General features: G+C 41.2%; 1 protein-coding gene across 1 annotated transcript in view; it reads right to left on the bottom strand.

Moving 5' to 3' along the window:
* The window catches only part of Rapgef5 (Rap guanine nucleotide exchange factor 5), a 161,512-nt gene that overhangs the window by 110,854 nt on the left and 22,801 nt on the right, over positions 1-27,857 (bottom strand). Inside the window, exon 3 of the mRNA XM_028773200.1 lies at positions 8,752-8,825. Coding sequence (XP_028629033.1) covers positions 8,752-8,825 — 74 coding nt within the window. The remainder of the gene's footprint in view (positions 1-8,751; positions 8,826-27,857) is intronic.

The raw sequence follows: 27,857 nt of genomic DNA on the forward strand, positions 1-27,857 counted from the left end.
ATGCACCACAGGTGAGCCAGCCTCCAGCATGGGAAAGCTAGAGAGCTGGCTGGGCCCCTTGCAGGTTGTAGCAATTGGGAGAGTGGGTCCCACACTTTGAGTGGGCAGTACAGTGGAGCTGGTTCTGGAGGTATGGGTGAGAGTGAGCCAACCCCGAGGACATGAGAGCTGGACAGTAGGAGAGCTGACCCTGCCTCCTGCTCATGGCAGCACTGGTGGCCTAGCCAGAGCAGTGTTGGAGAACTTGCCCTGGTGGTGCAGATAAAAGACACCCAACAGGCTGACCATCTCAGCTATCCACCCAGGCCCTGATTCAGGGCTCTGAATTGGCCACTCCCATATCTATATTATTGGTGAGTAGTTGGGACATGTGAAATGGCCAGTTCTGCTGATCCAAAGCTTCAGTATCTCTATGACACAAAGCAACAACAGAATAACCAGGAGGAGTCCTAGTGAGTGTCCAATATTGATGATGTCACAGAAGCCAGAGATCTTGAACCAGACCAATGACTCCATGCAATGGACATTTGCAAGTGAAGATGTGTGGACAGAAAGATATACTGTGTGACACATTGTGACATACTACAGCTTCCATGATGAGATGTTTTCTACATTTTGGGGTGTGTGTATGTGTGTGTGTGTTTTATCTTAGGGGGAACTTTACAAGAGTCAAGGGTGGATGTGAGGGGATGGGGAGATGAGTGGGACCGGGGTGCATGATGATGTGAAACTCACAAAGAATCAATAAAAGTTAAAAAAAGAGACATGAGCCAATGATACTTGATTATCAGGTATGTTATAGAAATATGTTATACTTACAGTAGGCATTAACTATTCCGTAAAACAATGAGTAATATTAAAATACACGATGGTGTTTTCCCTGTAGACAAAAGTTTGGATTCTTGTTCTAACAAGTTGTAGCTCTTGGGAATGACTTGAGAGGAGAATGATCACAACTGGATTTACGGTTTAGAGGATCCTTGTGCACAGGAAAGGATGAAGGATCAAGTAGTTGGGGTAGAAGAACATGAAGGATAATCACTGGCTTTCACACAGGATGTGTCTCAGAGCTTGAGGCAGGGAAGAGATGAGAAGACTTTGGTGGGCGTATAGATGCGTTTCTGAAGGAGTGTCAGAAGATGTTGTTTGGGAGTTCCCCAAGTATCTGTAAATATTGGTGTCACATGGAAGGAAGGTGCCTACTCAAAGTCCCAGTAGCATTGGGGGTGGCATAGGCTCAGAAGCAAAGACAAGGGTGGGGGTGAGATGCCAGGACCAACCAGAGTTATAGATAGTATTGCTCTGGTTGTATGAATGTAAGGATATAAATCAAAGTTTTTAGAAACAGGAAGATGCAGAAGATCACAAGGAAACAGAAGACTGAGCTGCTCCTGGAAGAGCTGGAGAACTAAAGGGGTTTCCACAGGCGGGGGTAGAAATGCTGCCGGAGTTATCAGGTCAGATGCTTTCACATAACTATCAATTCGACAAAGGTAAATTGCCAATTTGAGAAGAGTGCTCTCCTCTTGAGGTGGGCAGGGAACCACTTCATAGCATGCAGCCATCAGAGAAGCTCAAGGATGCTGTGACAGACTGGCCCCAGCTGAAGAAGGATGAGAGTAGAAGTTTTGCTGGATTGATGGAACTGAAATGGGGGGGGGTACTTCAGCATATTTATCTGTGTTAGATATCATCTATGACACGGGGATATTTGACCATACAAGAGAGGGAGGGGGAGGGGCAGGGAAGGGAGAGGGAGTGCAAGTGAGTGGTGCATAAAGAAGACAAGGATCTACCCTTAGAGAGGAATATAAATATCAATGTCCCAACCACTGGAACAAGAGGCAGCATGCAGGTAGGCTGGCAGAATCTGATGGCGACAACTCATGGAGATTCTTTACTGAAGACACATTTTCCCCAAAAGTAACTAAGAATAAGAACTAGGAAGAAGATGGTGGTGGTATGAGAAACCACAACACATAGCAGACACCTAAGTGGCTAGTGTTAGCAAAATTTTCATACCAGGCCAGACAGTAAAATCCTCAAGCTTTCTGTTGTAACTACTGGGCTCTGCAAGCGAAACCCTGGAGCAGCACAGGGTAGTGGGTAAGCAGATGGAATAGGCTATGTCCAGTAACGCTCTGATACAGACACAAGCAGGGGACTGTGGGTATCATCTCCTGGCCTAGGATACTGGGTTACAAAAGTCCAGTGATGTTCTAGACAAGTCGTTCTCAACCTTCCTAATACAGTTCCTCATGTTGTGGTGACCCACAACTATAAAAGTATTTCATTGCTACTTTATAATTGTAGCTTTCCTTCTGTTATGAATCATATTGTAAGCATATGATATGTAGGATATCTGACATGCGACCCACAGGTTGAGAACCACTGATCTAGAACATCACCGTGGCCCATTTGATTTTTTACTTTTAAATCTTTTACCATCCTAAAGGTATAGTTCTTGTTTGTCAGAATTTTAGCGGTCCCTGTAATCCGAGATGATGCCAAATACATGGAGCAATCATGAAGATGTGTTTCTAATCAGTGCAAGGGAGAACAGAAGGGAACAAATGTCTTCAAGCACCTTCCTTTACGATGGGAAGACGAGGAAACAGTATGGGGCTATTTTTACTTGCAAATAATCAGCATTCTTTAAATACTGTATTTCTTAAAGTGGTAAATGTCTGGTTTCTGAAGAATTTCTCTATGCTTACTTATATCTGAGACTTCTTTCTAGTCCATGCTGCCCTCGGTTGATGCACTGTCTACTGCAGTAGGGGATATGCTGGCACCCCATAAAGCCTCAGACAGACTTCATAGTAATACATCTGCTGGATAGAGGAGAGTCATCTCCTCTTTCTCTTCATGATATCTCCCTCCTTCCTTCTCTCTTGCTCCCAGTGTGGCTCTCTGAGTACCAGAGGGAGTGTGTGTGAGGATCAGGCAGGACAGGAGCCAGCTGGGAACGCCAGAAGCTACTGTGCTGGGCACACTCCACAGAACCTTCGAGGACTCTAATCCAGAGACAGTGAGTCCCATGCACAGCTCTGTAAACAACTGTTCCCAGCGTCAGCAACAGGGGATGGATGCAAAGACACTGGCTCTATTTCAGTTTGTATAAAAGCACAAAGAAACTCTTCATCTCATGATGAGGATCCTAAATACAGACTTTGTGGGGTTTTTTGTATAAGGAAACAGTTTTATCTGAGCCAAACATATGGATACATGAATCAAATATTTGCATTTTAAGTAACAAATGTTATTACTTTAAAAAGTATGTTTCAGATTAATTTAACTCTTATACTTATTTCATGTTTCCTAATTAAAGAAGAAATATTACTGTCTTGATTTTCCAATTTCCATTAAATTTTTTGATGTTCTAATATTTTCATGAGATAATTCTGGAGCACTCCTTACAAAATAACTACTGGGGGGAAGTTTTCAGAGACATTTATGAGTAGCCCTTTATTCCTTAGGGGTCTTTTCAGCCCAGAGATATCACACTTCCTCCACGGTTCATAAGATAGTAAACTTGGAAATACAACATAAAACCAGATGTTCTCTGGGGTCCCTTTCATGGTTCTGTAATTTAGTAATTTAATTCTAGAAACCCATGAATTTATTAATGTATTTTGGGAGCTTTGTTATGGACAAACAGGCAAATAACTGACAGCCCTTGATCTAGACTTTAATATTCATGGTCTATTTAATTTATCTATGTGAAATTAATTATAAACAGTTTACCTAACACTACTAAGCCAGAAAAAAAGAGAAAGGATTAATATGTAACTGTCAGAAGAATTATTTAAGAGCCTTATTTCAAGGTCTCTTTTGGAAGAAAATAATTCTCTGTAATGTATAATTAAAGCTCTTGGTATGGGTTTCAGGAGGAGCAATGTTACAAATGCCAGAGAAAAGTCTGTTTCCTCTATAAATGGAGTCATAAAGTGTGGGTCCACTCCCTTGGGGCTGAAAATGAAATATGGACAGGAGTTTGTTAAGAAAGGATATACAGAGGACAAAAAAGCAATCTTCCCTGTGACCAAGGTGGAAAAACACAGTTTCACATCTGAAAACAAGGATTGCATTACCTTAACAGTAAAATTCACTTTTTCTGTGTCAGAAAGATGGCTTAGCAGTAAAAGCATTTGCTGCAGTTGCATGATGACCCGAGTTCAAATGCCCAGTATTCATGTTAAAACCCAGGCATAGCCATGTGCACACCTATGACCCACCCCAGCACATCGAGGAGTGGAAAGAGAACATTATTGGGGCTTGCTGGCCACCAGGCTGGCTCCAGATTTAACAAAAGAACCGACTCTGGCCTGCATGTACACAGAGGTGAATGTACACACAAACATGCACGCACACACACAGGAACATGCACATGAACACACACATGAACATGCACACTTGCATACATGCTCATGCACACACAGTTGCACATGTACATGCACACATGCACACATATGCATACACACAAGCACATACACACATGCACACACACACACGAGCACACACACACACAGAGGCACATATGCACGTGTGTGGACACACACACTCACACACTAGTACACGCACATACACACACACAGGCATGTACACGTGCCCACGTACACACACATACACACACTCTACAATACACGTTCTTTCACACACACGCTCAGGTCCCTTTTCCTAAAACAGTAAATCACAGTGTAAAAACTGCTATCAAGAGAAGTTAACCACGTGTCCACCTTTTGTGAGAGCATGTTTGTAATAAACTTATACAGCACAAATGCGACTGAACATAACATCAGCATATGCAAATAAAGTCTTACTGATTACTGAATAATGCATTTTAGTGTATCAAAAATTAAGCTCGGAGGAGAACACTATTTAATTTTCCGACTTTAGGTTTTTGCTCTTGGAGATAAGGTCTATGGACCGACCCAACCACAGCCTTAGATTGTTTATATAGCCACAGATGACCTTGAATTTCTAATCCTTCTGTTTTCGATTTCCCAGTGTTGAGCTATACACGATTACATCAGTTTATGCAGTATTGGAGGTTGAACTCAGGACTTCCGGTATGCTTAGCAAGCCTTCTACCAACATAGTTATGTTTTCACCCTCACTCCCCAATTTCCTTTCTTCCTTACTCTTTTTTCCCTCTCTTCATTTAATACCCAAAACTGCCACCTAATTTTGGTAAGATTATCTGCATGTTATAGAAATTAGAAAGACAGTCTGAACAGTGGTTAAAAGCAAGCGTTTTTGAACAGGCTACCTTGGTCAGAAGCCCAGCCTACTATGTACCAGCTCATATGTAAAACGGTGATAATTCTAACCTTGTAGGGCTGGTTGTAAGGTTTTAGTACATCATCATCATCATCAACAACAACAAGGGGCTCAGAATGTGTATGTGGGGTTTTAGGTTTTAACACTCACATTGTCACAGAGAAAGGAGGGCCACAGGAGAATCCTTTTTCCACAATGTGAACAGCTAAAGGAATTCAGGTAGCTTTGTTACAGAAGCAAAATTCCTAGTATTCATTTTTGAAAATTAAGTTTATGTGTGCGACCTGTGTGTGGGTATATGCAAATGAGTATAGGTGGCACAGAAGCCAGAAGTGGGTGCCTAATGCCCTGGAGCTAGAGTTTCAGGAGGGTAAATCACCTGATATAATCGTTGAGCCATCTGTCCAGCCTGGAGAGGCAGTTCTTAAGCCTCACACTATACTGCTTGACATTGCACACTGGGACAACCAGGTTTCAGAGTTTTTGTTGTTTTCTTGCAGTGGTGCAGATGGAACCCAGGGTAGACCATCTCTGAGCTGCACACTCAACCTTAGCAGGCATTTTTACAGGGCTTCATTCTGACCTCGTGAAAAAAAAAATGGGCATCTCCATTTTATAGAGCTGAAAACCATACATACTAGACAGTGGGTGCTGCCTTACAGGAGCTTACAGGTTTTAGAACAGCTAAGGAGACACCGAAGGCAACAGATAAGAGGCTGCACACAACCCCAAGTGAAAACATTCCTTTCACTCTGTCCACACAAAGCAGCACAGAAACAGGGGGTTTCTCAGGCAGACAGAGACACTGTTAGAAGAAGGAAGGAAGAGTCAACATTTGTGAAGGGATCTTGGGGTTTTCTGGTAGGTAGGAAATGTTAGCCTTCCTTCTAGGCTCCACCTCACAGTTACCTGGCAACAGCCAGATAGGCTTGGCTTACTATAAAGGGAGCTGTTCCCTCCTCCTCTCTCTCTTATTCTCCCTGGACTCGTTTTACTCCCTGACCCCTTTCTTTCTCTCTCTCCCACTCCCCCATCTCTCCATGTGTTCCTGGCTGGCCTCCCCACAACTTCTGTCTCTACCCTCTTCCCAACTCCCCTCCCCAGGCCCTAAATAAACTGTATTCTATATTAAACCCATTGTATGGCTAGTACCTCAGGGAAAGAGATGCCTCAGCATGGGCCCACTGAGGCATCCACTCCAACCTCACCGAACCTGGCTCTATCAAGCATAGCCTGCTCCTTTTTTTTTTTTTTTTTTTAAATAAAACACAACAGAAAACCTATGGAGAATAATGCCCATTTCCTGGCAGTAGGTGGATCTTGCTCCTTCATATGCTCAAAGTTTTCAATAGCTATGGGGCATTCTCTACACTAATATATTTTATCACATACTGGGAAGAAGGAATAAAAGCTAGTGTCATTTAAATTACTTTAAATATACTCTAGGATGAAGATGGGCAATATGTGCATGTGAACACACACACACACACACACACACGCACACACACACACACACACTCTGGATGATTAGGTCTGTAGAATCATGCTGATGAAGCTGGTACTTCTAGCAGGAAGCAAATAAGCTTTATCAGATACATTAGGGTAATAACCACCTTCCTTCTGGCATCACCCTGGCCTTGAACCACCCACAATTCATAGATGTGTGGTGATATAACTGTCCATGAATAAAAATCACAATTCATATATCCTTTTGAGAAATAACATGGCATTTAAACACACTTTTGGCCATAGAATAAGTTCAAAACAAGTAAAACACAGCAGCATACATTGAACTACATAATACCAATGAATGAGTGATATAATAAATCTTTGAGTAATGAATGCAGAGCTAGGTAACCTCTGTGCATGGAGCATATCTGTTTGAAGCCTGAAGTATAATTTCAATATAAATTTAACTACAGCATCATTATCATTATATCAAAAGAGTTCATAGCCTTGATTGAGAAAAGCTAATGTGGTTATTCTAACCATAATCAACGGATTTGGGACCTTCAAGGTAAAAGGCAGTCAGGTAACGAGGCTGAGTCTTCAAACACTTCATTTTAATATAAAGTAAATGGCTGTTAACACTGAGGTATCCAATCAAATTCTTGTCCATTTATGATTTAGCTCTTAGGGAATCAATGACATAGGATCTCTGGCAGCTGACACGGGGCTATAATATGTGTGAAAAACTCCTCTTCCACCAGCTTGAAGGGAAGTCCTAAGGGTTATGTCTGTCTATCTGTCTGCCTGCCTGTCTGTCTGTCTGTCTATCATCTATATACAGAGAGAGAGGTGAAAGGGAGAGAGGAAGAAAAAAGTAGAATCTATCTATCTGTCTGTCTGTCTGTCTATCTATCTATCTATCTATCTATCTATCTATCTATCAATCATCTATATGTATGTATGTATGTATCTATCTATCTATCTATCTATCATCTATCTATCATCTATAGATATAGAGGGGGAAGGGAGAGAGGAATAGAGAAGCAGAATCTATATATAATCTATGTATCTATCATCTATCTATCTATCTATCTATCTATCTATCATCTATCTATCATCTATCTATCATCATCTATAAAGAGGAAATGGAGGGAGAGAGGAAGAAATAAGTGAAATCTATATATTATCTGTCCATCCATCCATCCATCCATCCATCCATCCATCGATCTATCTATGGAAGTGTTCCTTTTCTATCAGTCATTCTGTGGTAGTCATTCACCATTTAGCTGAAGAAGATACAGCCCAAGATCCCCAGTGAGTCTCTAAAACTACAAATAATACTGAACTCTATTTTTACATATATATGACTTATTTCTGTTCATAAATTAAATAGGATAAGATATTATCAACAATAACTAATAGTGAGAGAACAACTAACTCAATGTACTACAATAAAAGTTACATGAATTTGGTCCTTTTCTTTTTCAAACTGTAATGTAGTCAGTCACCCCCTGTGATGACATGAGATGATACAACAGCTATTGGATGAGAAGAGAGATGTTGGCCCTGTGGTAGAGCATCAGGCTATTAGGGAAGGGTGGGCTGAAGAAACTCTGCAATAACCTAACAGCTATCTAGTGACTTTGGGAGGGAAGTGTATGCCATATTGATACTTTGAACAAAGGAAAAATTGAATCCTGGGTAGTATGGAAGTGGACTGCTCAGAACGACATACAGTTTAAAACACGCAACTTGTTTATTTGGGGGATCTTTCTATTTAACATATTTGGACACTGGGTAACTGAGATTAAAGACAGTAATGTCCTGGATAAAGGAGTCCTATAAATACAATGAACAATTTAGAGTCTTTTGGGAAATGCCTGTATGTCTAAACTAAACTCTTTACTGCCATGAAAATGAGGACATGACACACAAGGCAAATCTGTCTCCTTGTTAACACGTGACCCCATAGCCACCCTCAGCTGAGAAGGTACAACACTGTGGCAGAAGCCATCGTACCTGAGGATCGGGACTGTCGTTAGAATCCGTCACAGCTACGTGCTTGTCAGCGTTTTCATCATCTTGCTCAATTGCTTGAAAAAAATAAAGACAGACAAACATGGCGTCATAAGAAAATGTTTCAGGAAGGTTTTTCCAGATAACAACTTGTCAGGAAAAAACAATACTAGATCCATAAAACGTAGATACAGCACAGCAGGTCACACTGGGCGTTCATACACTGTGCCACCTACTAAGTCAACAGCAGCAGGAATGTTAACTTCAGTTCCTCTCTCCAGCCCACCATATCCTGGCTCCATTCTTTCAGTATTGTCCTTTACCAAAGGAACTCTGGGGTACAGGCCAGCGTGTTTACTCATTTTCTACACCAGGCTAGAGTGTTTACTCATTTTCTTCGAGAGAACTATTTAAAAAAATATTAATGGAAGATTGAACCAGTGGCTTCAATCTACCCCTGAGCTATATTCACAGGTCACTCTCAGTCTTTTTAAAAGTTGAAACAGCATCTCACGAAAGTCATCAAAGTAAACCTTGTACACTGGATTCTCCTACCTCAACTTCCCAAAGTAGCTGTAACTATAAACTCTGTCTGTCTCTCTGTCTCTGTCTCTCGGGCTTCCTCTCAATTTGTCTCCATCTTCATCTTTGTCTCATCTCTGTCTCTCTCTCTGTCTCTCTCTGTCTCTCTCTGTCTTTCTCTGTCTCTCTCTGTCTCTGTCTCTGTCTCTCTCTCTCTCTCTCTGTGTGCTCTGTGTGTGTGTGTGTGTGTGTGTGTGTGTGTGTGTGTGTGTGTAACTGGTGTTCTGTGTCACAAGATAAATGTCTTATTACAAAGGAAACAATACTCTATGCCTGAGTTACTTGGCACATTGTCACCACAAAATTCCAAACTCTAGACTCTCGGGCCCACTTCTCCCTTTCCTCAGTGCCTTCTTGTCAAACATTTTATCACTCTTTCCTCATGGCTACAACAACCTCCTACACAAAGCCCTGGTTCCAGATTCTTCTTTATTTGATCCAGTGTGGTGCAACTGCTAAAGCAACCAGTCTCAAATAATATAAATACAAGTGCCAAGTTCTGGCTTTATCTTAGAAGCCTACTCACTACTGAAGGGTTTCCTCCCACTCTCCAGCTTCCTTGGAATCTCTATCCTCACACAGATACTCAATAAAAAAATATAATGTATGCAACTCTGACCCAAGCTTGGTGACTGGACAGCTTTTTGGTATGTATAATTGTTCAATTGAAAACAAGTGTGTATTGAATATGTACTACATGCCTGACACTGGAGTTATCCTCACGGACAGGGCAGAGAAGCCCCACAAGTATGAGAAACAGTCACTTATAACTACACAACAATAAATATAAGATGAAGTAAGGGCAGAGGAGATGGCTAAGAGGAGAAAGCCTCTTGCTACCAAGCCTGATGACCAGAGTGTGGGTCCTGTAGTTTGTTGCCTGATTTCCACAGGAATGTATATCATGACAAAGCACCCCCTACCACACACACATACACAATAAATCAATGTAATTCAATATCTTAACTAAGATAAGATAAAAAGTCAGAGAAGAACAACTATGAAAAGGCAGCAGATCCACTGGGAACATCACAGTAGCCAAGAGGACATGGATGAGACAGACAGACTGACAGCTGACCTAAGGAGATCATAGTAGCCAAGAGGACATGGGTGAGACAGACTTAGGGTTGAGCTTACCACCTATGACAGGACACAGTGATACCTGACGAATCTAGGGATGGTACAGAACACAATAAATTTAGACTTGAGCCAAAGAAGAGGGTGGCCATTGAAGAATTTATAACACTTGCTGCAGATGCTCTTAAGTTCTGTTTGTGAATGGTGAAAGATAACATAGCATCATGTGGAGACAGAGAGACCAGTCAGGTCACTGTCAGAGGGGCCTTCCCTAGAAATGGGATGACATAGGCCGGGGAGGCAGCAAAGAGAAAGATAAACATGGAGGACTCAGGTTGTACTCTTATAGACAGAATGAATTCTACCTGACAATGATGGGAATGAGGGAGGGAGGTGCAGGAAAGAGAAATGATGGAGAATCGGCAGGCAGTGACAGTCTTAGCTGATCTCAGCAGAGCCTTGTGGTCACTGTACTATTCCTCCTTCTGTCTCCTTTCCACCAGAAGGATGCCAAACACCTACAACTTCCAGCCTTAACTGCACTCATGGACTCAGTCTGCATTAGTGGTGGACTTATAAATATTATGCTTTCTGCTGAGCAGTTTTTAGAATAATCATCTCATTTGCTTTTGCTTTAGTATGACTTTTGTGCTTACTGTGGGATATATAACATAAAGCCCACCTATAGAGCTATGTAGACAGTATGGCCTTGTAAAAGCAAACTCTTCTGCACCTATATTATAATAAACAGACCCAGAGAAGCCAAATAACAAGGAAGGCCCAAGGAGGATGACTGAATCTTTCTCAGAAGGGGAAACAAAATAAATACTGGAGGTTGGTTGATGGAAGAAGGGAACTGGGTAGAAGGGGGGGAGGAGGGAGCAGGGCTAGAGGGAGAGATCATATGTAGGGAGAGCAGGGAAGAGAGAAAGGTAATCAGAGGCAGTATGTGTGTATAATCTCTAGGACATGTCAGAGACCTGGGATGGGGAGAGGGCCCCAGAGGGTCTATGGGGGTAACTCTAGCTGAGATTCCTAGTAGTGGGGGATATGCATCCTGAATTGACCACTTTCTGGCAGGACTCTCAGTGGAGGGATAAAGACAGTAACCCACTCACAAAACCTTTGACCTAAAATGTATTCTGCCTACAAGATGTACAGGAATAAAGAAAGAGCAGAGATGGAGGGAATGGCCAACCAATGACTGCCCCAAGTTGAGACCTATCACATTGGCAAGAACCAATCCCTGATGCTATTAATGATACTCTACTGTGCTTGTAGACAAGAACCTAGCATAACTGTCCTCTGAGAGGCGCCATCCAGAAGATGCAGAGAATCACACCCAAACAATAGATGGAGCTTGGGGAGCCTTGCCGTAAGAACTCTTATCCTGGAGTAAGCCATAACCCGCATGATTGGAAGCTTCATTTACCCAAGGACAAACACTTCTTGGGCAGTTTGTGATATTCTTATTCTTTCATTATTTTCTTTCATTCTTTGAACTTTTATTCTAGATTAAAAATAAAGAAAATAAAACTTTGGAGTATTTTGGCCAATAAGGTCATGCTGTTTCTAGGGGCTTGGTGTTCCTTTTTCTCATCTGAGTCAACTAAGATAACGACCATTAGGGTAATGCATATCAATTGATTATCTTTTTAAGTCAGACAGAGTTAAAACTGATTTTTTTTTTAAAAGTGTGTGTATGACACACATACACAAACATACACAAATAGTTCTTTTGGGGGGAGTGTTTCAAGACAGGGTTTCTCTGTGTAACAATCCTAGTTCTCCTGGAACTTGCTTTGTAGACCAGTCTGGCCTCCAACTTACAAAGATCCACATCTGCCTCTCTGCTAGGATTAAAGGTATATAGATTAGCAAACGTGCAAACAGAAAATTTGTCCATAGCACCAATACTACATTCTGGTACTCATTCATTCATTCATTCATTCACTCATTCATTCATTCATTCATTATCTCACTCGTTCACTTATTCATTCGTTTACTCATTCATTCACTAATTCTTTTATTTATTCACTCATTCATTCATGCTGGGAATTGATCTTAGAGCCTTCTCTACTACATCTCTTTATCATCAATACTACATTTATTCTCATATCCTTAAAGATGGCAAATATCCACTGTCTGGTAATACATTTAAATAGCAGTAGAAGTTAGAAAAATAGGCTAAGTAAGTAACTTGCCTAAAGGGTATCCAGAGTGTATCTACATCTATATGCCAGAGGATAAAGAAAAGAGAATATCCTATTCCAGCATATAAATAAACTTAGTTTTAAATAACACAGAACAATCATAACTTTCAGGGTGCATTTAGCCTGTGGTTCATGTACATCATGAGAACACAACTTATTCATTCTGAACTTTTAAGGACTTGTGTTCACCACTGAAATCATGCACATGAAATATGCAGTTGGAACATTAAAGCAATCCTATAGTACATGTATATTAACGCCAGAGAATGCATTAGAAGACAACTTTATCTTCATGTCTCCTAACAGTGAGGTTAATGGCAAGAAAGAGGAGGGGGCAGGTTGTTTAGATTCTGGGTTCCATTTTTCTCTTATCTGATCAAATAAGGGTAGGTTGGGGGAAGAGTTTCTGTGCAAATATTGATTCTGGGACAATGCCCTCCAGCAGGACATGTACACAGGAATGACACTTCTGGGACCAGGGAGGCTAAGAGCCTCTCCTTCTGCCAACACAAACCATCCCCTTATCTCTCCACACACAGAATCTAAAAGCAAGACCCAGCCTTTGAAAATGACTTTTGGCATAACAAAAACACAAGTAAAAGACTCAGAGTATGTGCTTTGAGTAGTGAACATGAGAGGCCACAGGAGGACTAACAGTACGTGTGAACTACTTAGCACTAATTCACATAAGAGTATTTAGTTTAAATGTGCCTATTTGTAAATTAGTCAGGAGGGATCCAGAGCTAGAGCTGATAGCTCCCAAGGCTCTTCCTAGCCTGCTGTGATAGCACTTTACTTTTTTTTTCTTTTAACTTTTCTTTTAGAACATCATGCATGAGTCTTGTGTTTATATCTTTCTCAACCTCCCCTAATTCCCCTCAATCCCCTTCCATGTGTCCCCTAACTCCTCTCATTCATGACTTCTTTACTTTTCTTATACACACACACATAAACATACACATACACACATATATACACTACACACACATACACATATACATGCACACACGCATATACTTGCACACACACATTCATACACATCTATACACATACACACATATAGACACATACATACATATATATACACATATACACACATACAGAGACATTCATACACATATACACACATTCATACACATACACACATACACAAATATACATACACACAAACATATACACACATATATACACAAACATACACTCACACACACATATGCACACAAACACATGTACACACACATATATACACAAACATACACTCACACACATATGCACACAAACACATGTACACACACATATACATGCACACATACAGACACACACACACATACATATACACACACATTTATACATATACATATACACAGACATACACATACACACATATATACACATATACATACACACACATGTGCATGCACACATATACACACACATTCATACACATACACACATTCATAAACATACATACACACATACATACACACATACATACACACATTCATATACATATATATACATACATATACACACACAGACACACAGACACACATACAACTTATGAGTCCATCTAGAGTTTCTTATATTTATGTGTTTATGGCTGCCCATTTGGGATTGGATAACCTGTCTGAGGGTCATCCCTAGAGAAAGCCAATTCTCTTTGTTTATCTCACATAGGATATAAACACAGCAGCCATTGACTGCCTGAAGCTCTTCATCTTAGGTAGGGGCTTATGACACTTCCCCCATCACACAGGCATGTTGATTGGTGTTCTCATTGTGTAACGGTGTGAGGAAACAGGACCTGACATGGATTGTTAGTGGGATTGCAAACTAGAGGAGCCACTATGGAAATCAGTGTGGAGAATTTTCAAATGCTAAAAGCTGGTCTACTATACGACTCAGCTACACCACTCCTGGGCGTATGCCCAAAGGAGCCGATATCCTACTCTACAGCTCTGCCTTGTTCACTACTGCTCTATTTGAAATATCCAGGAAATGGAAACAATCCAAATGTCCCTCAGCTGAGGATAATGAAGATGTAGTACATGGTAGAATTCTATTCAGCTGTCAGAAAAGTGAAGCCATGATCTGTAAGTAAACAGAGTGAACTGCAAACAGTATATAAGTAATGTGACCCAGACTTAGACAGTGCTGCATCTCCTCAGGGACGAGCTGCTGGCTTGCTCATGTTCCTTCTTTCTTTCAAGTTTGCCTTTTAGTGTACATGAGTGTTTTGTCTACATATATGTATATGTGCCAGATGCATGGCTGGTACTCTTGGAGGCCAGAAGAGGGTGTCATATCCCCTGGAACTGGAGTTATACACAGTTGTGAGCCACCATGTGGGTGATGGGGACCCAACCAATGCTCTCTATAAGAGCAGCCAGTGTTCTTAAGCACTGAGCCATCTACTCAGCCCAACAGAACAACATTTCTCTCCAGTAACTTACTATCATAGATGTTAAGGAAAGTCTTCTAATGACTCCACAAATATTACATAAACCAAAAGTGTATAACTGATAGCCTTTTGACTTTTAAATTTTATTTAACTTTTATTTGAGGCAGTCATGCCGCATTCCCTTAGCTGGTCCCTAAGTAGCCCAGGCTGGTCCAGGACTTCCCATGTAACCCAGGCTGGCACAGCACTTCCTATGTATCCCAGGTTAGCCTCTGAATCAGAGCAGTGCTCCTGTGTCATCTCACTGATGCTGATTGCAGTGTCCACAACAACTTTGTAAAGGTAAGACCTATACTGACAGGGAGGATCTGCACACAAAGATAGCACACCTGCACACAGGGTAGCACACCTGCACACAAGGGTAGTGCGCCTGCATACAAGAATAGTGTGGCTGCATACAAGGGTAGTGTGCCTGCACACAGGGTATCGCACCTGAACACAAGGGTAGCACACCTGCACACAGAGTAGCACACCTGCACAGAAGGGTAGTGTGCCTGCACACAAGGTTGTGCACCTGCAGACAGTGGTAGTGTGCCTGCACACAAGGGTAGTGTGCCTGTACTCATAGCTGACATGCTTCTTTTAAAATCAATCGGCCTGTGTCTTTTATCAAAGAGTTGACAAGTCAACCAAAACTCCTACAGATAGAAATTCAGCATTTTTCAAGTCACAGGTGAATAGTCAGCAAAGATAATTCAGAAAAATAAGTTATGGAGCACTCTGCAAAGACTTTAGGCTGTGGCAAGAGAAGGGTCCCTTCTTATTTGGCATTTCCCCTTAGAAAGAAAGCCCTTTCACACAGGGCTGACATTAAGGTTACTAAGGAGCTGGGCAAGTGTTCACACCATCTGTAAGGATGAGGAAACATCCAGGCAGGCCCCACCCTAGGCAGCAGGTATGGCTGCCTTATCTGTGGCCCAGCTACAAAGGCAGCAGTGCTGGCCAAACTGCTTGCCAGCTGGTCCTTTCTTGGTGTTTTGTTTTTCTGAGACAGTCTTTAGCTCAGGCTATCCTCCTGACTCTACTTCCTGGGTTTATTGGCCAACAATAACACACATGACTGATGTTAGTCTTGGAATGGATTCCTTTTCGATCTTGCCCTCTTCGGTGAAATAGGACAGAATGTAACAGAAAAAAAATTAGGAAAAAAGGTTACGATTAAAATGTATTAGAAATGGTATTTTTCACAGATGGGAGCATGATGTGTATGGAATGGAGTCAGGGTCCCTTTTTTGTGTGTATTTTGTGGGCTGTGGATATTAAAATGCTAGGCAAACAGTGCATAGTTTCCAACCACAGGAGGCAGGACCCAGTTCCTCTTTATGTAAATAATGAGCTGTTGTTTTGTACCATCCTGCAGAGGGCTCATAATATTTTTTTAAGGAGGCCCTCCACAACATACCCTGCACATTCAGCAAGGAACTCTCTCTGTGTGAAGTGGCAGGGTGGCCAGCTGCAGCAACACACACGCTTGTGTTGCCAACACATTGACACCCGCTTCCAAATACTCAGATCCCTTCTTACCCGTAAAAACAAGAGAAGCAGTCGGAGACCTTTACTGTATCAGTGACCCTGTTTATTCTAGTGTTGAAATCTGAAAACTGGAGGTCAGTATTTGCAGCCTAGTGCCTCCACATGGCACAGTATTTCAGTCTGGATTCACTCCCCCCTGACACACACACACACACACACACACACACCTACCTCAATGCTAGCCAGTGATCACCTGCCACATGTCTAACAAACAGTTTTCTCTCTGGTCTGATCCGTTCAGCCTATAATCCCCTTCCTGTGTCCTTTCAGCATTCTGTAGGCCTGCCCTGGCCTCTCCTCTCCCTTTGCCTCGTTCTTCAGTGATCATATCTGCTACTGTGGTTTCAATTTTCACCCCAATGCGGGTTATTCACCAATCTGGGTTTCTATCTGTCTTGCCCTGTGAGGCCCAGGCCCACATTGCCAATGGTCACACACTGAGTCCCTGCATTTTCACACAACATGACATCGGCTATGGACAAGCCTCTATGGCAGGTGTGGTGGCATAGCCCCTGTCCTCAGGGGTGATCTAGTTCATAAGGCATGAGGAGATTGAGATCTGGGTTACATGGATTGCCTTTGCACTACTATCAGCCCCTTCTTAGACCTCAGCGTGGTGACCTTGGTGAGGTCTTGGGGAGTGGAACCTTTATGAGTTTGGACTAGATGTTACTACAGCATGCCCTTGAAGGATACGGCAGGACTCCAGTCGCTCCCTTATTCTCTCTTCTAGCTCCTGGTGAGAAGTGAGCAATTTTCCTGTTTCCCACACTTCCACCATGATGAGCTACCACCCCACAACCCCAAGGCAATGGGGCCAATTGATTACGACTGAAACCTTGAAACCTATGGACTAAAATGAGCCCTTTGTCTTTCTAAGTTAATTTCAGTGATGGAAGGCTGACTGGCAAAGGCCCGAGGAACGCAGAGGTCATTTAACAACATGGGAAGGAATATAAATGAAGTAAAATGCAGTCCCTACGATAAACATGTTCCACTTGAGCTCTTGCTGCTTCTGGCACATGATGGCCTCTCAGTGTGGGAGCTTCCACTAGCTCTTCCCACATCCCTCTGTAGGGTGCCCTGAAAATCTGGACCATAGTGCCTAGCTAAGAAACAGGGTGACAGGCTAAAAAAACATGCCTTTTTGTGGCAGTACCCTGAATATCTACTCAGCATCTATGTAGTAGGCAAGTGAGAAACTGAGTTTCCATTAATAAAATGGTACATATTATTTCTTGGAACTTATCATTTCCTGTTTTTTTTTTAAATCACCTAACTTAGTGGTTTTGATGACTTTTTCAAAGCGTTTTCTTAAAAAATATGGAAATGATAAACTATACTTGCATGTATTATTTTCTGACACACTTGTTTTGGCATGGTTACTGAGAGTTAAATTACATGCATGTAAAAAAATCATGTCCAAACTATGGAACATGTGTGTGACTTGGTACTATAATGACCACTAATCACCCTCATACTGGTAAGACTGTAGGTTGATGGAGCTGCCTCATGAGTCTCAATCAACCCACTTCTGTTCTCTGTGAAGGTGTCTCTTGCTGATGATGTAAGCGCACAGCAGACAAGAGTTTGGAAATTTCCAGTAGATAGGGTCTATCCTTGTCCAAAGCAGGCTCCACTCACACAGTGACAACCACATGATTCTTTGTGCAGAAGTCCATTCGAAGAGAGAAGATGCTCTCACTATCCCCATAAGGTGGTAGAGCGGGTGAAGGCCTGGTCTGATTCCTTCAGTCTGATTCCAAGCATAATTAGACTATCCTCACTTTACAAATGAAAAAGCTTAACCCCAAAGAGGATAAATAACTCCAGAATGGCACAGGAAACCAGAGAAGGAGACGGTTTATTGTTGAAAATGAGTAACAGTGAGGCTAGACATAAAGGAAACAAGGGAGCAGGGTGAGTGGGGTGGAGATACCACCCATTCTCTAAAGAAGAATGGACTTGAACTATCTACCAACAGTTTAAGTTGTAAAAATTAAAGCCATAAGGACTTAATCCTTTTTTAAGTGTTCCTACCCAAATCCCTCCCCACCCCCCAAACCCTTCCCCTGCCTCTTAAACCACAGATTCAGACAGACCAGATAAATACAAGCTGCATGGCTTTCCAGAACAGGTAGGCAGAGGTCTTTCAGAATCGGTCAAGACAGTACCAGGCAGTGAGGAGGCTGAGCAGCTTCCTTGGAGCCAGCAGCACATCCCGCATGTGAATGGCACTCTGCTCTTGACTGGCGGAGTCCCAGCTCCAAGGACAGCATTCTTGCTGTTTCATTCACTTGGTTCTAAGGTATTACATCTTTGTCTCCCAGCCTAGACTCATCAAACTACCTTCTCTTTTACTTCATAGGAGGTTTTAACAGTGTTTATTTCTAAGATTTATTAAGTCCAGTTAATAGAAGTTATTCAACAGAAAAAAAAATGATAATGTCCCTACAACAAAGAGTGTTACATCTCAAGCTCTTAATGAGAGCATAAATATTTACGTCATTTGCCAGGCCAATAAAGAAGTACTCTGTACCCAATCCACGTAAGTAACCTATTTTCTTGCTATGTTTACCTTAACATGTACTAGGAAGGGGGATGGGATTTTTTTTAATGTGAAGATAACTTGGGCTTCGTTCAACTTTTTTTTTTTTTTAAAAAAAAGAACAAAAATCAAACATCCCCTAGTTACAAATTTTCTTCTATATTGTTCTTGAGAGGCAGAACACTTGAGGCTTTTAGAAACGCCTTTCAAGGATGTGTTCTGGCCAGCGGACAGATGGAGAACAATCTGCTATAATCTCAGGGTGCAGCAGAGAGCCAGATATGATCCTGAGACACTGTAAAGTGCCCATTCATTTTAAAAGATCCTGGAGCACTCTATCACTCTATATAATTTCTCCCAGGAATTAAATTCTAAAAGATTTATCTCAGCTAGTAAAAGAAAGATGATTTCTAGGCCTAACTATGACAGCATAAAGCAATGTACTTTATGCTGTTCCATTTACCCACCAACAAGGCCCAGGGGCATACGCTTTGAGTTCTATTTCACAGAATAACAAATGAGCCTCTGGAAGCTACTAAGTCACACTGCCCAGCTAAGACCGAGCCAGAGCCCCCTGGATTGCTCTTCACAGCCACATAATCATGCCTTCAAGACAGCAAGCTAGAGAGCAAGCATGTCAGATCTCCATGGCACCCCCTGGTAAACTAAGGGGTCACGGTAAATTACCCATATTAGCATATATTGATTGTATAAAATAACCATCATTATACTTTCCACACAGATATATAATACGTTGGCTATATTCAATTCCCTGTTATCCTTCCTTTTTTTCTTTTTTAAAGATTTATTTATTATATACACACAGTATTCGACCTGCATGTATGCCCACATAGCAGAAGAGAGCCTCAGATCCCACTGTAGATGGTTATGAGCTACCATGTGGTTGATTGGAATTGAACTCACAACCTCTGGAATAACAGCCAGTGCTCTTAACCTCTGAGCCATCTCTCCATCCCCCTTTAACCCTTCTTATATCTCCTCCTTTCCCTCTAGTCCTTGTCTCAAACAGTCTTCTTTTTATTTTTGTGTCTAGATTACACATATGAGGGAAGGCATGTATGTCATCCCTGTCCTTCTCAGCATAAATATCTCTGTTTATATCTTCTACTGTTTGAGATTTTCATACATCCACATAATGTATGTTGATCACACACACCTGCATTCCCTACCCAATCCCCACAACCACTTTCCCTCCTAATTTCATGGACTCTTTTTTAAAAACCGGCTGAATCTACTTAATGCTGCCTGTACGTACATGGGATAGAATATCCACTAGAGCATGGGTAGCCAGCCTCTCAGCAGTGACATCACTGAAGTAAAGAGAGTCTCCCCCTCCCAACAGCCATCAGTTGCCAATAGCTCCTCAGCAGGAGGAGGGCTTCACAAGCCCCTCTCACTACACATGCTAGGATCTTTCTTGGTTTGATCATGTGCTGGTCATAGGCATACCTTCACAGCCAGGGTGTGCACCTGTCAAAGCCAGAAAATCCCATTTCCCTGCAGAGCCCACTCACTGACAATCTTACAATCTTGCTGCCCCCATTCCACAATAATCCCTGATCCCTGAGGGTGTGATTATAGAAATACCATTTCAGGCTAACCATTCCAGTCTCTTATTTTCGGTATGATAAGCACTTGCAAGTTTCTGTATTAATCACCATCTACTGCAAAAACAAACTTCTCTGATAAGGTTTGAGAGATGTACTAATCTATAGCTATTAAGAAAAGAACTTAGGGGGACAGTTTAATATTATGTCCATTAAGCAGAATAATAGTGCTAAACTTTCCTCTAGCATTGAGCCATGGGTTTTGACTCACTTAATGGTAGCAGGCATGAATTCATCAACAGATGCATAAAGAAATGTGAGAAAGCACACATACACATGCACACACCATAAAGAAAAATAATACCATGTTCACTGGTGCAAATTGGCACTACTGTATAGATTTGTATAGAATAACCAACCAATTTTCTGACTGGATTTTTGTGCAGAGTGAAAGTAGAAAACCTAGTTTTATTCTTCTATACGTGGATCCGGTTGACCAGCACCATTTGTCGCCGTCTTTTCTCTAGTGCGTATTTCAGTAACTGTCCAGAGTCAGGTGGTTATGGCTTGACCAGTCCTGTCTCTTTTTTGTTTTCATAAGAACTTTAGAATTATTTCTTTCTATTTATGTGAAGAACTGGAATCTGAATTAGGATTAGACTGCTTACATAGACTAGTACTTTTGATAATGAGGCCATTTTCACAATATTAATTAACTCTCTTTGACACTGGAGGCCTTTTGTCTTCTAGAGTCTTCTTCAATTTCTATTTTCAGTTTTTATAGTCTTTGTTGTAGAAGTCTTTTACTTCCCTTGTTGTTCCTTTTCCTTTCTGAGAGTAGACAATTGATATTTTCAAATTACAGTATTACAATCTGCTGGTACCTCTGTCACGTGTTTTGTTCTTGGATTGTCAATAACTACATTGTTAAATCACTCTACTAATATCACAGTGGAACCCTGTAATATCACAGAGGTTCTTGTGCTTATAAACATAAGCAATAATATCATATGGACCAATAAATAATTAAAGCAAACAAATGGCAAAGGACTGTGTAAGAAGAATCCAAAAAGGATGTGAAAACGTTCTTTGCCCCTCACATAAATCTCTCTTACTAGGATAGAACATTTCCGTAGTACTTCTTGATGATTTTTGTTAAGCTGCATTGACTTACCAAGGTTCAATGTCACCATTTCCTGAAGGGAAAAGAGAGCAGCAACACAGTGTAGGGTGAAGCAGGTAATCAGAGACTATGACCTGTAAGCAGATAATGCCCTTTCTCTCTGGCATTTTCTTCTGTGAAGGGGATCTTTTTTTTCCTATCCACCTATCACTAGAATAAAGTCACATCTAAAACATAGAAAGGCACAGTCACTAATGTCATATCCCCTCATCTAGATAGAAATCCTCAAAAGGATCGTATCAAGAGATATTATCATCCTTCACACATCAAGAAACAGCTCTGTCGAAACCAGGACTCAGACTCTTCTCAGGAAAGGCCACAAGTTGTCCCCACCAGGGAGGAAGATGATAACAAGAGCTGTAAGTTAACACTCCTTCTACCTTAGCAGGGCTAGAGTCTACAGTGAGGATAGGAAGATGGCTCAGAAAATAGCATCTTCAGGGACATTAGATTCACATGCCATAGAGATTGCTTCAGATCCATCCGCTGGCCAGCTTAGAGTAACAACATTGACAGCACTGAATTTGAGACAGTGGGGATGTAGACTTTAGTTTTTTAGAATTTTTCTTTTTCAGGATGGTGGGACATCAAGATGTTTCTACTTGTGTCAGGTACAGGGACAGGATGAGCTCAACAAAATAAATCTTGGTAGCCAGGAAGGCCCAGCATGCTAGCAGCTGAAGCAGTCCCTGCTCTTCACTGTGAAAGCAGCTACTAGTGTGGCCTCCACATGTGCGTCCTTCAACAACTCCTGGGTGCCAGGAACTGAATGATCTAGGATGGGGATTAACCAGCCGCAGGCAGGAGTTACATCCTGAACAGACTGCCTGCCAACATCCCCAAAAGAATGCAAGACAGAAGCAGAAACCACCACGTTGCTCACTGCAGTAGGTGGCCGACTGAAGGCCATGAAGCAGTTCTCAAACATAAAAACCACAGTGTTTCTCCTCTATATTTCACTGTCACAAAAGAACTGAAAATCTATGCTATCCTTATATAGATTTAATATAAGAACTTTAATGACTCATAAGAAAAAAAATGTAATGTCTTAAGATTACCAAAATATATCTGAAGACAAAAGTTTTGATGAGGCATTGGTTATTTGCCCAAACTAAATTGTGGTTTAAATTTGAATTAAACTAGTAACAAGTATATGTTTTGCATGATAAAATGAGATATTCTGATACATGCACACACTACACGATGATTGTGTGTCATTGCACACAGTCACTGTTATATCTGGGAAGATTAGTTTCAGGGTATTGGTCCTTAAGTCTGAAGATGTTCAAGGCCCTTTTATAAAATGACATCTGCTTGTTTATAACCTATATAGATACCATCATATACTTTTATGAACTGCTGTAATAACAGAGTGCAAATGTAATATAAACGGTGGCTAAGCTATTTTTCAGAGAGCAAGGGAGAAAATGTCTGTACGCATTTCACATATACAGTCACAGTAGGTCTAGCTAAACTTGCAAGAATAAGCCAGGGACACATACTCAGGAAACACTTGCTGAAGAACAGTGGATTTCTGTGAGGTGAGAGGAGTCTACAGTATCATCTGCTTACATCTCCATCAAATGTATTCAGTATTGATTTGGTCTCAGTATGTGAGAAATCCAAGTTCTGCCGAGTGAAAACTCCCGGAACCAACCACGTGTTTGTCCGTGGTTGACGGAATCTAGAGTGTGGAAGGACAGCTTGTAGGTACACAGACACCATGGAATGATTCTAGCAAGCCAACCATAGCCCCTCATTTGTTCATCACTTTACAGTGATAATGAGTTAAGACCTATCCTAAGAAATTCTGAAATCTACAGTATGTGATCATTAACTTGGTTGCCAGTCTAAGACCAGCTTTCAGAGAGCATTCCTTCTGCCTGACTGAATGAAGCTTTGTATTACTTGGTCATCATATTATGACTCTCCTTACTCCCCATCTCCCAAGTCTCTGGTGACCTCTCCTCTCTCTTCTAACTCTGCTTAGAAACTGTGGTCAGAATATGTACATACTCCTGATTCTGCCTACAAAACAAAGGCTGGAAACAATTCTTATTTATAAAACTGCCAGTATTATGAAAAACCTGCAATTCTGTTATCATTCCCATTGAGAAGTTTCTTCTCAGGTAGGCAAACACTGAAAAGCCAACAAATTCTCCAATAAATCAATTAGTAGTAACATGTAAAGTATATTTTGAATTCTCTAAGCCAATGGTTCTGAACTCTCAGTTACCCGTGTATCAGTTCCTCATGTTGTGGCAACCCCCAACCATAAAATTATTTTCATGATGTAAATATTTTCGGACACAGAGATTTGCCACAGGTTGTGAACCTCTGCTCTAGACCATGTCTGGTTCATAAAACCAACAACAAATGTCCTTCATCAAACACCAGCTCATTCCTGAGACTGCAGATCTGGCTTTCACATATATTTATCAAGATCTGGAATTGGAATCACCTAAGGCTAGACACACAGGCTGGATAAAATTCAGGTCCCAGGGCCTCTCCCCACAGTGAAATGACAGCCAGGAGGCAGGACCCAAGAGGCCAGCATTCTTAACAAGTGATGAAGTTGATTGCTATGGAACTGACACTCAACCATGCTGGAAGAAAATCGTTTCCATCAGTCAAGGAGGAAGCTGGAAGCACCCACTCATAAAAAGACAGGTTTATCGTATCAAGTATCTACCCATCTGTTTCCACAGCCAAACAAAAGCTACGTGTCAAAAAGCTGTAACTGAGAAAAAGCACATCTTCAGGGGCTGCAGGGTGAAATTCTAACCAACCTCGTCCCCAAACATATCTCAGTCCCCATAAGGCATTACCAGAGCAGTGCTTTTAGAGCTCACTGGGAAACAGCTCAAACTATGTTTTACCTACTTATGAAGAAAATGACTCACTGAAAAATCCTAAAGTATTCAGTGTTTGTGTGTTACACAAATTATAGGAATTAATGTGTTAAGCAAGATTCACTTCACCATGAGCATCTCTCCTGGAGGTGGAATTCATCGGTGGAACACTGTGTTTTACACTGCTGACAGGGGCGAGCAACACTCACCACCATCACACACTGTTCACGTCAGCTCAGCTCCACTGAGAATGGCTCCATTTTCATGGCTACTTATACAATTAGACTTTTAACGTGATGAAGGATGGACAATTGCCGGGTCATATGGCCAAGATAGAGATTTCCCATGATGCCTCTTACTTGTCAATACAAATGACAGCAGAAAATGTGCCCTGGGGTTTGTAAGGGAGAGGGCCTTTGGATTTTTAATGATGAAAAATGTCAGTGAAATGAAAAGAAGGTAGGAGGAGGATATTTTATTATCTGCAATTATTATTCCTATTTCCGTAGGGAGTCAACCTCAATGCATGATTAGGAGACATGGATTTCTCGGCACCTAATGGCTAATATGGTACCATAGTCTTAAGCCAAGTCCACCTCCTTTTATTAAAAGAAAAAAAAATGCTGGACAACTTACCATGAATAGGTAAAACAGTGTGGCCTTCAGGTTTCCTGACAACACTCCCAAACTGTGAGACTTTGGTAGGAGGTGTGTTTTATTAGACCACAGAATTTCATGACTTTAGAAAAATTGCACGTAGCAGGAATTCTTCTTAAGGATCATTTTAGTACCAGAGAGAGATGATGTTAGCTGCTAATATAGTTTTCCTTTTAATTATGTGACCATTTTCTGCTAACTGGTCCTTAAAGGTTTTCATGTTTAATATTTTAAACCATCTGCATATTGTTTTCAGTCAGTACTTTAGGGGTACACTGTGCTATAGTCACGAAATTATAAATTCTATCAGTGAATTATGGACAATCTCCATTTCCATCCTGGCCCATAATCCACCAGATATAAATGTTATTTAGATATCCAGAGATAGTCAGATATAGGGTTTTAAATGGATGCACTTCCTCTTTGGGGCACCTGGTAATTAGCATAATAGCCTCTGGGGCCCCACCTCCCCATGCTGGGTGCCATATATCATGTGTTCATCAGGGAAGCAGCTCCTGCTCCCCAGAGGACCAAGAACAAAGGAACTGGCAGGCTGTAGAGAAGAGGCTGCCCAGTCAACAGTGTATTAAAGACACCCATTAGTTGCTTCAATCAGCTAATTAGCTCAACAAATGCAAAACTAAATCATTAAACAAAGTGGCCCTGATTGCATTGCTGGCTTCTGATTTGGTGTCACTAACCCAGCAGGGGGAACAGGGTTGTTCAACAAAAAAACAAAAGCTCTCTACACTTGGGAGGTGGAAAGTGATGGGACTTGGTTTTTTATGAAAGTTGTGGTGGAGACTTCTGTGTTTATGCTTTGAAATTTTGTATATAATGAAAAAATCATTATACAAAAGAAATAAGAAGGGAGTTTTAGCTCTCTGGTGTGCAGATGGTCATTAACTTTTGTTTGACCTTGGGTGTATAACTAATAATAGATATATGTACAGGGCACTCTGATTATAATCTTTTTGGTACATTACCCGGAATGTGCCCCCAGAAGCTGAAATGCTAGAAATCATGTCTCAGGTTTTAGCTACAAAGCCTGACTCCCCCTTGACAGCATCTCCCTGACTTCATACTCACCTCTTCTGCTCATGCCCCAAGAAACTGTTTGTCAGGTTTGACCTACGTCTATAAAACACGTGCAATAGCAATGTTGTTCTAACCAGAACCATGAACCAAAAATGAACTTTTCTATTGGTCTCCATGCTCTGGGAAGAGGGGCTACCAATGACAGGCTCTCTCTTCCAGTATCCTTCTCTACAAGAGGAATGAGCCGATATTGCAAGTAAATTAATTACCTTTGTATATTGGGCAGTATAAATGTTGCACATCACCACAGAGGTGCTCTGGAGTGCTTGGTTTTTTTCTTTTTTCTTTCTTTCTTTTTTTTGTTTATCATTTTGTTGTTGTTGTTTTGATTTTAGTTTTGGTTTGCTTTTAGCAGGCTTCTAAACACTCACCATCTGGAGCACATACTATTAAAGTTATTTATTAACTTCCTTGCCAAATAAGTTTCACTTTACTCTTAGTGGAAATGACCACATTGAACAATGAAAAGGGGGGGGAAGCAATCTTGGTTTGCTTTGTAATTTGCTTAATTCTAAAGAATCCTCAGGTTAAAGGAGTCTGACTTCCAATACTCAATGCCATTGAGTCTCCTGCTATTCAAAAGAGATCAGTGCAGAGGGTTATTTTCTTTTATAGTAAGACATTGATGGTTATTTATCATTTCAACTTAATAGCGCTAATTACAAAAGACAGTGTCATGGGATTTTTTTCTAAAAGGCAATTTTCTTTGTATCCCACTGGGAGACTTAAAAAATGCACAAAGTGTCTGCTGTACACATTTCCAATTATTGCTAGGTTGATCAGTGCTATTGTGTTCTTATTTGTAAGAGCCTTACATTTTCCAGTATCCTTCAACTTTATACTGCTTTGAGAATTGCTGCTTCAAGTCTCTTAGAAAAGGAAAGACACTCTGTCAACCACTGAACTGTTCACTGCCCCAGTTCTGGCAAAGATGGGAATGAATATACTATAGATTTTCTAGGAACAGAAGAATCATGTCTGGAAATGTTAGAAAGAGTTAGGCAGCTGAGAAAGAAAGTTTACAAGTGTCCACAATTAGCACTGTATTAGTCAACATTCTTCTACAGGGAGCATCCTAGGTCACTCGCCAATCAAGAAGACAAGAATGTTATATCAACTATATCAGGAGAAAACACATACCACCAAAAAAGCCTCTTGGTTGAAAAAAACCACCTGTCAAAACAAAAAATGTTCAGTCGTGTTACAAGAAAATTAAGAAAGGCCTGTCCACCCTCAGGTCAGACTGATGGATTCTGGCAAGCACAGTATTTAGACAGTGGTAAAAGGAAGGGAAGGGAAGGGAAGGGGAGGGGAGGGGAGGGAAGGGGAGGGGAGGG

This window comes from Grammomys surdaster, unplaced genomic scaffold (genome assembly GCF_004785775.1).
Source record: "Grammomys surdaster isolate TR1022 unplaced genomic scaffold, NIH_TR_1.0 223, whole genome shotgun sequence".
Classification (NCBI taxonomy): domain Eukaryota; kingdom Metazoa; phylum Chordata; class Mammalia; order Rodentia; family Muridae; genus Grammomys; species Grammomys surdaster.